Raw genomic sequence first — 10,999 nt, forward strand, 5'->3', positions numbered from 1 at the left:
TTGCTTAAACTCTTTAAGGTGAACAATGATTGGAAAGGCTCTTCAAAGGCCTGCGATCTTTGTATACAACATAATGGCTTCATATACACTTTTTCTGCTTCTTAGAGCAGAGGATACACGTTTTGCATGCCACTACATATAAGAAAGACCCAAGTAAACAAATGTAAATGTGTGGAAAGTATATGAGTGAATTCAGGGAAGGAGGGCAGAAACAGAGTTTGAAAAACAAAGGATAACTCAACTTGTAGCCCACAGATGGCACCAGCTGCATTGCCTCTCTCACCCATCATCCAGTCTGAAACTGCATTGCAAAGCTGCGTCTTGGACTCATCAGTACCGAAACATGATCTTGGGAAACCGAAACAGAGGCAGATACACAAGGCTCAACTCAGCAGTGAAGAACAAAAGCTAGGATTTAAGGAAATAAAAACTGCAACTCTTCATACTTTTTAATTAAGATATCATGGACACATGGTTCTTTTGAATAACAAAGTCTACATTTCAGCCAAAGGAATGACTACAGCTTTGAAAGAGCCAGTGATTAAGGAAAGAAGTGCACAATTTGGCAAAAAAAAGGATGAAAATATTTCTCCTTCCCCCTTTCTTTAAAGAAGGTCATGATAGCAAAAGAGAACAATTAGACTGTTAGTGCAGTTACTTAGAACTTTTAGGAGACACTAAAAGCCTGCTGTGAAAAGTGAAAGAAAATTAAGAGCCCAGGAATAACTAAATAAGAGAGAAGGCAGAGGTGAATTTAGACAGGCATATTCTTTGGGTGAAAAATAGACGACAGACGTCAGCAGAAATCAAAGCCATGTGTTACCCATTTTATTGTTTTACTTAGTTATTAAGAGCTTTACTATGCAGAAGATAAAGGCAGGAACTTTCCTGGCTATCACTTGGTGATTCAATGCAGGGATAACACCCATGACACCCCAATACCCCCAGAAATTACAGTACAACTAATGGATGGATACTAGGATTCCTGCAACAATCAATTAATAGATGCCTACACAGCACTCCAAGAATCTCTGTTTATAGGACAAGTATTCATTTCAGATTACTCCTGTGGGGATAGGTTTCTCTATCTTATTTGACTGTCTTCGTGTTTTCTTTGCCAAGCTACAAGCTCTTTACTGAGGGCCTCCTGGTGGTGGCATCTGCAACAGCAAAGCAGGAGGAACGTGTAATTCTTTGCAACGTGGTGAAACAGCTGATCTCTCTCTTGAGCTGGCTATAATGAAAAGAAGAAACAAAAAGAGAAAAAGAGGTGTCTGCTTTGTCAATAAAATGTAGCTGAAATATTCTAATATCTAGGATACTACAGGAAGGGACATAGTTAACTGCAGAGGGCTGAGGCAATGGGAATTCTCTCACTGCTGAAGAAATTAATTGGGCACGGAATTAATTTCAGTATGCCAAAAAATCTATTTTGTAGGTTTTAAACTTAGTCTCAGTCTACCAGTTAATGTGGCAAGTTTCAAGCAGCAATAATTCCAATAAATATTCACCTTGACATCAGAGCGATCCCAGAGTAAGTCTACTGAATTCACCAGTCAGTGGGGTTTCTCTATAATTATTGATCTAACGGAAAACAATAATAATCCCATAGTGTATATGAAAAAAGGCAAGAGACACTACAGAGTTAAAAGTGGCTCTGAGACCAGCTAAACTGAAGGTTCTGTGTCGCTTGTGAGCTGAGTTGAAGAGAATGCTCCAAACTAGGCTACCAAAAACATTCCAAAATGTCCATGTCATCACGTGCTACAGCCTATCTGCTGTCCCATCTCTCTCTCAGCCTTCCGCCAGCGTTCCCAAAGATGTCTTCATGAAAAGACTTGCAGTTTCCTTACACGATGGCTGCAACAGGGAGGTTCCTCGCTGTTAAATGAGCTTTTCCAGATCCTAAGTGATATCTCTCGTTATTGGACTGAGAGAGCACGTGCGTGCACGCTACACGTTCGTTTCACCACAAAGAGGGGCTCTGGAGCTCTTCAGATCTGAGTATTTGTTTGGAAACTCAGAAGTTTTCAGTGCGTTTAACAACTGAAAATTAATGAAAGCAAGTGTTCAGAGCCCATTTCCTCACTGTCCTGTGTAGTCTCTGACTCTTCTAAGCGCTTAGGTTAGCTACAGGGTTTTTTTCTGTTCAAAATTGTAATTCTCTCTAATTTTCTTCCAAGGTTCTTGCCCTCAATTCACTTCTGACCCTTCTTATTTTCATCTTTCTCATCCAATATATGCACATGCACACACATATGGTGTTAAATGCTGACAGGAGCCACAACTACCTCACAAACCCCTTGTTCAGAAGTGCAAGTTTTTATTCTACTTTTAAGGTTGCTGGTTCTGCCCTCCCTCCCCAATCCCTTATCTTATTTAAAACCAAACAAAAAATTCAGTAATTTCCAGTGCACAGACTCTAGTACACAGGGTCAGAAAGATACTGTTTTCATAGCATGTGTCCTGGAAGAATCAGATATTGCTTAACTGGACTACCAGCAGATACTGCAGCCCCCGAGATTTTTTTTTGTCTGTAGTCAGCAGGTTGGTACTGTGGTATCTTTCCAATTTTCGTTCCAAGTGACCAGTTTTCTGGTTCACTTCAGGCAGGGTGCCAATTAATCACTCCGAGAATGAAAGACTGTTAAAAGAGCTTTTTTCTTTTGTGGAGTATTAATACATGTACAAACCAAATTAAAAGGTTGGTGATTCTCTTATTTTCTCTTTGCAGATACTCCTGTTTATCAGCCCCGCCCCTTCACCCCCCCTTTTCTTTATTCTTCCTCTTTTAACTAAAATCAGCATCCTAGTATCTCATTAATCTAAAAATTTTGAAGAAAGCCTCAAAAAGTCCTCAACAGCTTTTCTAACAAGGAAGCAAATATTTTCAGATCACTAAGTTATAACAGATTGGAGAACTACTTTAAAATTTAGAAAAAGACTGGTATTTTGCCTCTGCGATACAAAAAAAAAAAAAAAAAAAAAAAAAAAAAAAAAAAATCGGTGATATGTGCCACATATCCCTGCTGTTCATTCAAAATATCAGCCAAACCAACTACCAAAGCCACCTCCCACAGAATACAACCCAGCAAGTAACACAATAAAACTAAATTTATCCCAGCGTGTGCTGAGACGGGGAGGACTTTGCAACACATGCAGAAAAATCAGGACGCTGGGACTGCTTTGGAGGACGGTTTGTTCAAGAACTGCCTGCTCTTCTCCCTCCAACTTTTAAGCTGTAATTCATTGGGGTCACGCAGTCCAGGACCCCAGACCTTCTCGCTTTTTCTCCCGTGTTCCCAAGCAAGGACGGATTCTCTGCCTTATGGCGTTTTATTATCTGAAGAAAGAAAAAAAAAAAAAAAAGAAGTCAAGTCTTGCAAACAACTCCAGCATTTTGGGAATCGGCGAGAAGAACATCCCAAGCCTGCTGCAGCCCGACCACGAGAAGGGCCCCATCTCCGCAGCCGCAGCTCCACCACAGCCGGCGGCTCCGGGAGGGGCTCGGGGGCCGCAGCGGGGCGCCGAGCGGGACGGCAAGAGGCCGCCGAAGACACCCGCCAGCCAGGCCCTCCGGCACGGCCTCCTCGGGCTCCCGGAGCGTCCTCTCGGCAGCCGCCGGCCCCGCGCCGCCCGGGCCCGCGAGCCGCCGCCTGCAGAGGCCGCCGCGGCGGCGGGGAGGAGCGGCGCGGCCCCGCGGTCGCCATGGCAACGCGACGGCCGCAAACCGCTCCCGGGCACGCGGCAGCAGCGCAGCCCACCGGCGGGGTAGACGGGCGCGGGGCGCCGGGAGCAGGCGCGGCTGGCCGGAGAGGTACTCTGCTTTCTCCACCCCCCCTTCCCCCCCGCAATTTAGGCGAACCCCGATGGAACAGCCTGGCCGAGCCGCCCCCGCGCCGCGGCGCTGACCCTACCACTCGGGGGGAGGCGGGGGGGTGGGGGGGATGTAGCGGGTGTTTCGCATCTGCTCGGCCCTCACCGACGGGTTTCGAGATGCCGAGGGGGCAAACAGGAGGAGGGACCATCCGTGTGGCGGGAACAGCGCGCTCCGCTCCTCCGCTCGCTTCTCAGCGCTCCCGTTGGGTGGTACGGCCCGTGCCCCCCTCCCACCCCCGCCCCGGGGCCGGGCCGCGTGGCGCTGCGGAGTGCGCCTGCGCGGGAGGCGGCTGCGGTGGGGCTGGGTGGGTGGGCGGGAGTGACGTCAGCGGCGGCGGCGCGCCGTTCGCGCCCCCCCCCCGCCCCCTCGGCTTGGTCACGTGGCGAAGAAGGCGCGAGGGGCGCCGCGTGCGGGCGGGAGGGGCGGGCCCTGTCGCAGGGCGGCGCGCGGGCCGGGCCGCAACGCCCCCCGCCATTGAACCCGGTGTGACGGGAGCGGGGCTGCTTTTAGCTGCAAACCGGGTGGCGTCCGTGGAGCCGCCGAGAAACGGGCCGCCGGAGGGGACCCTGCCGCCGCTGACCTGCCCGCCTTGTCGCGTCGCTGCTTCTGACCCTCGGCCCGGCCGCATCCCCCCGGCTCGGGGAGCAGCACCAGGCCCGCGGGAGCGCCCTGGCCCCCCGGCCGGCAGCGCGCCATGCCGCTCTTCGGGAGCACCTTCAGCCCGAAGAAGACCCCCCCTAGGAAATGCGCATCCCTCTCCAACCTGCATTTGGTGAGTCCCGGCGCCCCGGCTCGCCTTGGTGCGCAGGGGCTGCTGCTCTGAGCGCCAGAACTCTTAGAAGAGCTCACAGAATCACAGAGTGTCAGGGATTGGAAGGGACCTCAAAAGATCATCCAGTCCAATCCCCCTGCCGGAGCAGGAACACCCAGATGAGGTTACACAGGAAGGTGTCCAGGCGGGTTTTGAATGTCTCCAGAGAAGGAGACTCCACAACCTCCCTGGGCAGCCTGTTCCAGTGTTCCGTCACCCTCACTGAGAAGAAGTTTCTTCTCAAATTTAAGTGGAACCTCTTGTGTTCCAGTTTGAACCCATTGCCCCTTGTCCTATCATTGGTTGTTACCGAGAAGAGCCTGGCTCCATCCTCGTGACACCCACCCTTTATATATTTATAAACATTTATGAGGTCGTCTCTCAGTCTCCTCCAAGCTCAAGAGCCCCAGCTCCCTCAGCCTTTCCTCATAGGGGAGATGCGCCACTCCCTTCATCATCTTTGTTGCCATGCGCTGGACTCTCTCCAGCAGTTCCCTGTCCTTCTTGAACTGAGGGGACCAGAGCTGGACACAATATTCCAGATGTGGTCTCCAGCTCCCAGCTGTGCCTGCCACCTCCTGTGGTGCGGCACCATTTCTGGTCACTGGTGACTATATGCAGAGGTGAAAATGGAATAGCCTGGGGAAGGATCATAATCTCCCCACCCACAGTCTGTAACTTTCACCTAGAACTTCTCACAAATGGTCTGTAAGCCAAGAGAGGTGAGCGTATGTTTCGACAGGAGAAAGTGCAGGCACGGTGGTGAGAGGAACTGGTCCTCTCCTTTGGCAGTACGTGCTTGAAGTAGGATTTCAGGGTCCAGGGCCAGTGGGACCAGCAGATTCCATTGGAATGCCAATCACTAAGAAATAGGGGAGCGAGGGCTGGCTTTGGATTGCTGTAAAACTCTGAGTGTGATTTCCTTCTTCCAGCTGGATCGATCGACCCGTGAGATTGAGCTAGGCCTGGAGTACGGCACCCCCACCATGAACCTCACTGGCCAGAGCCTCAAGTTTGAAAAAGGCCAGTGGGTGGCAGGTAGAGTGCAGCTCAGTGTGCTTTTATCTGCAGTAGTCATGGTTGGCTGACAATCTATATTTTGACCATGTTCTTTACTTCCAGATTCCGGAAGCTTCACAGGGGATCGCAGGGAAATGCAGCGTTTGCGCAAACGGAACCAACAGCTCGAGGAAGAAAACAACCTCCTTCGGCTGAAAGTGGATATTCTGCTGGACATGGTGAGTCTTTGCCTAACTGCTGCCTGCCCATAGCAGCAGCAATGTCCAAGCAAAGGGTGCTGGGACTGCCAAAGGAGGCCGTTCTCTCTGCACCGCACTCTTTCTGCTTCATCCTGCTGCACAAGACAACTGGCAAAGTGTCTGTGGGGGTAAAGTCTGATGTCATCTGCGAGAAGAGGGGAAGGTTCCCTCCCGCAGCAGAGCTTGACTTTAGTGAACGCTGTGACTTGATTAGGGAGGAGGCCCTGCAAGCACCATGTCTCCCCTTTCCCTTCTGCATGGAGTGTGGCATTCTTCTTGCCACTCTGGCCTCTGCCCTTACTGTGAAACTGAGTTATAGTCACTGCTTCTGGTCTCAGAAGATTAAAGCTTCCTTCTGCTGTGACAAGTGGTGTGACATCTATCCTATGTGTAAACCTGTGAATGAAAGAAATTGCAAGCCCTAAATAAATGGAAATTCAACCTTAGCCAGAGATCACAGGTTTCATGCTTAAAATCTGGAGATGTTTTCAGTGAAATATAATAGAATACAGGTCTCAGCCTGCTGAGTGGTTTAGCCTTTATGTTGGTCTGAACAAACACTTATTCCTTCAGCATTTTCCTTCCTTACACTCTTTCCGTGTTGTAAAACTGGCAAGCGGCTTTTGTGGCTGGAGCCTGAGCTGTTCCCCAGGTTTTCCAGGCGACCTCGGTGAGGTGCGAAATCCTGGCTTCCCAGGAACAAATTCCCTTGCGCGGGTGCTGGCTCGTGGCTGTACCTCTCTGTGTCATCTCTGGAAAACGTTGTGCTGTGAAATCGGAAAAGCTTCTGAGGCACAGACGTCTCGCTGCGTGCCCTGCGGTGACACGAGGTGCTTGTCCAGAGGGAGAGCAACCTCTGAGCCCTCCGAGGGTCTCTGACGTCCCGCTGCACGTGTCCGGGTCCATGGTAGAGTGCCGGGCTGCAGACCCGGTGTTAGCCCTGCAGCACGGGCTGCCAGCTGGAGGAGTCGCTCACTCTTGCCATTCACCATGCGTTGCAGCTCTCCGAGACCACAGCCGAGTCCCACTTGATGGAGAAGGAGCTGGAGGAACTGAAGAACCACATCCGGAGGAGGAAGTGAAGAAGGAATGGTATCTGGGGGGTGGGGGGCGAGGAGACAGCTCCGAGTCTCAGCAGTGGCGCCGGGTCTGGCTCGTGCCTCCTCGCCGCGTTGGTACTGCGTGTAGGTACTTTGTTCCACGGAACCACAAATAAACAGGTGCCCCTGGCATTGTGTGGTGCTGTAGGTACTGTAGGAAACAATTACCTTGCAAATATAATAGGCCCAGACATGATCTCTCAGCAAAGCATATTTTAATAACGATTTTGCAAGATTGGGTGTTCTACCTAAGGGTAGGCACACGGAATAGCACAAAAAGCCCCTGCTTATATCACCCCGCAAACCACGGCCACAAATTCTCTCCCCTGTTCCCCATTGGTTGGTACTTCAGGGTTTACAGGCTACCCGATGCCTGCCTCAGTTTACCTGTCTCATTCATCTAATTCTAACAATCGCTTCCCCTTATTGATTTATTTAAAATACGGATTCCTGGCTCTTTGGTTACCCTTCCCCCTAGCTCGGCTTTTTAAATACAGTAATCAGTTTGCATTCCAGGATTAGTTTGAAGAGACTTTGTTTTACATTAAGGATTCATAGTCTGATGTCTCTCAGTCCTTCCCCCCGGGCTGGGATCAGACACCAGGTCCCCAGTTTTGTAAAAACAACATTCCTTCTTTAAACGTTCCTTACAGGTACGGCGTAGCAGCCGTTGGGACACCCTGACATGTCACGTCATGATGCTGTTCATTAACACCCGGGTGCTTTCTCGGAGTGCTTTGCTTTGGTTTCCTCACCACAGCCCAGCGGTTGGTACCCTGTGACCTAAGGCAGCCTGACAAAAGGTGGTGGAGAAGATCCACCCTCGGGGGGCGCTCTCCCTGCCTGCTGTGCTTAAAACCACAGGGAAACTCCTGACCCCCCCAAATCTGTCCCCTCGTGGGGGCTTGCGGGGGCTTGGACGAGTGTCACCGTTCGGCGAGCAGGATGCTGGAGTTGCTTGTACTCGAGGGTTTTGCATACTGTACATAAAAACTTACATTGAAAACCAGATTCTGCGGGTGTTTGTTTTGTAAAGGGTCGTGCTGCGAGATATGGGGGCGGGAAGGGAACCGGGACCCGGGGTGGAACCGGGGCCAGCGGGCGGCGTGGGGAGCCCACGGGGAGAGAGGCGGCCGGCCCTCCTCCCGGCCGCCAGGGGCCGCTGCCTCCTCCTAAGCCAGGGCCGCGGGAGCACCGCCCCACTTCCGGCGGCGCTCCGGCCGCCTTTCCGCTTCCGCTGTCTCTCCGTCCCTGTATGGTGGTGATGGCTGCTGCTGCGTCCCTGTCTCCGGAGGAGCTGCTGCCCAGGGGCGGCTCGGGGGGCGCCGAGGAGCTGGAGGACGAGCTGGAGGAGGACGACGACGAAGAGGTAGCGGGGCGGCAGGCGGCGGGCCGGGGCGGGCCTGGCAGGCCGGGCGGGCGGGGTGACCCCGGCGGGCGCGCAGGGCGGGCGGGCCTGACGCGGCCGTGTCCCCGCAGCTGGACGAGACGCTGTCGGAGCGGCTGTGGGGGCTGACCGAGATGTTCCCCGAGAGCGTCCGCTCGGCGGCCGGAGCCACCTTCGAGCTGTCGCTGACGGTAGCGCAGAAGATGTACAGGTGAGGAGCGGCGGGCCGGGCGCGGGGCCCGGCTGCGGGCGGGAGGCCCGCGGGCGCGGGGCCCGGCTGCCCGGGGGGTGCGGGCGGGAGGCCCGCGGGCGCGGGGCCCGGCTGCGGGCGGGAGGCCCGCGGGCGCGGGGCCCGGCTGCCCGGGGGGTGCGGGACGGCTCTGCCGGCTCCCGCAGCGGCTTCGGCCGTTGGTAGCGCAGCGCGGGGCGAGCGGGGAGCGGCAGGGCCGCGGGATGTGTTTCTCGGCGGTGTGGGCAAAGCCGGGTGGGGAGGACGGGGGGAAGACATCGAGGTGCTGGAGAGAGTTCAGAGAAGGGCAGTGAAGCTGGTGAGGGGTCTGGAGCACAAGTCTGAGGAGGAGCGGCTGAGGGAACTGGGGCTGTTCAGCCTGGAGAAAAGGAGGCTGAGGGGAGACCCCATCACTGTCTACAACTACCTGAAAAGAACTTTTAGCATGGAGGGTGTTGGTCTCTTCTCCCAAGTGGCAAGTGATAGGACAAGAGGTAATGGCCTCAAGTTGCGCCAGGGGAGGTTTAGATTGGATATTAGGAAAAAATTATTCACAGAAAGGGTTGTCAGGCATTGGAACAGGCTGCCCAGCGAAGTGGTGGACTCACCATTCCTGGAGATGTTTAAAAGGTGTTTAGACAAGGTTCTTAGGGGCATGGTTTAGTTCTAGAGTTAGGTTAGGTTATGGTTGGACTCAATGATCCTGAGGGTCTCTTCCAACTTAAATGATTCTATTCCATAAGTTGCTGTGGATGGATCACCTCGGAGGTGGAACTGGGGAAGACTTTTGTGTGAGGCACAGAAAGGAAGCCCGGGAGAAGCCTGGTGCCTGCAACAAACAGCTAAGGAGCCAATTCTTATTCCTGGTGTGCTTTCTCTTCTCTAGATTCTCCAGGGCAGCTCTGTGGATTGGGACCACCTCCTTCATGATTCTGGTTCTTCCTGTCGTCTTTGAAACCGAAAAACTGCAGATGGAGCAACAGCAGCAGCTGCAGCAGCGACAGGTGAGGCAGGAGCACCCCAGTCCTCTCCCTCAGCCTTTAGAGTCAGCTCGGGGTGCCCACACCTCCTCCCAGTGACCAGCTGTGGAAGGAGCTTAGGGAATAGGAACCAGAGGGTCCAGTTTGTTGTACGTGGTGGCCTCATTCATCCCACCAGATGCTGTGGTTGGATTTTTCCAATGGGATGATATTGCTGATTCCCAGTAACAGGCTGGCGGTAAACTCGGGCAAACACGACCCGGTTTTCACTGGGCTGAAACGCGCAGTGGGGAGCGCATGTGGGCCCAACGCGGCACCGTCCCGATCTGCCCCCTTTGCGTTTGGAGTGGTTGAGTGAGGAACCGACGCTGCAGAACGATGCCGGTACCTGGCTGGGTGTGTGATGTGCCCGGTCCCCGGGGTGCCATGTGTGGGAGGGCAGCCACCCCGTGTCCTCGCAGCCCCTCACCTGACCTTTCCTTCCAGATCCTCCTCGGACCCAACACGGGGCTCTCGGGGGGAATGCCCGGGGCCCTGCCGCCGCTCTCTGGAAAAATCTAACTTGTAGAAGCTGCGTTGGATTTGTATCATGTGGGAAGACCTTGAGATTATGATATTGAACTGTTGATTTGTTGGGTCAGGGCATTTTTTTTCCTTGTTTGTTTTTGGTTTCGGTTCTCCTTTGGGACATTGACCTGTTCATAACTTGGGGGGGAAGCCCCCCACTCTGGACCTGATGACAGCTCCTGTCTGCATCCTCCCCCTGTAGAAGCTGTGAGTCTTTCCTTTTATTTGCTCAGTATGCCATAACCAGTTACAGACTCAAACTGGGGGAGCTCCTCTCCTGGACTCCTTGCCCCCCACAAAACCACCCTGGGGCACAGGTCAGGCTTTGAAAGGTGACAGTCAAACAAACCCAATCCTTCCTGGCTGGCTGGGGACCCGAGGACACCGGTGACAGGAGGAGCTGCTTTCCCAGCAGGTGAAGCAGAGGAAGGGGAGTGTAGGGAGCTGCGCCCCACCAAAAACACTCTCCAGGAAGACACATCTGCAAAAATACTGTCACAGCAACTTTGTGTGCGTGTGAGCACTGAGGGAGCAGCGGGCCAGGTGCAAGACGATCACATCCATGCTGATCCTCATAAAGTAGAATTTCAGATATCAGCTGCATATTTTTTTGTATTGAATATTAAATAAATCCAACCTGAGCAGTGTGGTTTTAATAGATGTGCTTTAGGGAGGCTCGGTTCTTTTTCTTTGCAGGTAAGAGACCTTTCGGTTTCATGCACAGTCTTGCAGTTGCGGGAAAGGGAATGACCAGCAACCAATGTTCAAGGTTCTTGACTCACACAA

General features: G+C 53.0%; 2 protein-coding genes and 1 long non-coding RNA gene across 3 annotated transcripts; 2 read left to right on the top strand and 1 right to left on the bottom strand.

Annotated features, from left to right (window-relative positions):
* Nucleotides 1-499: 499 nt before the first annotated feature.
* Nucleotides 500-4,125, bottom strand: LOC135994909 (uncharacterized). The gene is made up of 3 exons (XR_010607053.1): nucleotides 3,983-4,125; nucleotides 3,279-3,343; nucleotides 500-1,234 (listed from the first exon to the last, which is right to left on the bottom strand). It is a non-coding gene; the product is annotated as an uncharacterized LOC135994909 (long non-coding RNA).
* On the top strand, nucleotides 3,733-8,059 carry CBY1 (chibby 1, beta catenin antagonist). Its single transcript, XM_065645834.1, has 5 exons — nucleotides 3,733-3,817; nucleotides 4,391-4,652; nucleotides 5,624-5,729; nucleotides 5,814-5,929; nucleotides 6,952-8,059. The coding sequence occupies exons 2-5, from the start codon at nucleotides 4,575-4,577 to the stop codon at nucleotides 7,030-7,032; spliced, it is 381 nt and encodes a 126-aa protein (XP_065501906.1). The 5' UTR covers nucleotides 3,733-3,817; nucleotides 4,391-4,574; the 3' UTR covers nucleotides 7,033-8,059.
* Nucleotides 8,060-8,292: 233 nt separating this feature from the next.
* Nucleotides 8,293-10,869, top strand: TOMM22 (translocase of outer mitochondrial membrane 22). Its single transcript, XM_065649062.1, has 4 exons — nucleotides 8,293-8,419; nucleotides 8,530-8,648; nucleotides 9,553-9,670; nucleotides 10,133-10,869. The coding sequence occupies exons 1-4, from the start codon at nucleotides 8,306-8,308 to the stop codon at nucleotides 10,205-10,207; spliced, it is 426 nt and encodes a 141-aa protein (XP_065505134.1). The 5' UTR covers nucleotides 8,293-8,305; the 3' UTR covers nucleotides 10,208-10,869.
* Nucleotides 10,870-10,999: the final 130 nt, after the last annotated feature.

The sequence above is a fragment of the Caloenas nicobarica genome, chromosome 1, assembly GCF_036013445.1.
Source record: "Caloenas nicobarica isolate bCalNic1 chromosome 1, bCalNic1.hap1, whole genome shotgun sequence".
Classification (NCBI taxonomy): Eukaryota; Metazoa; Chordata; class Aves; order Columbiformes; family Columbidae; genus Caloenas; species Caloenas nicobarica.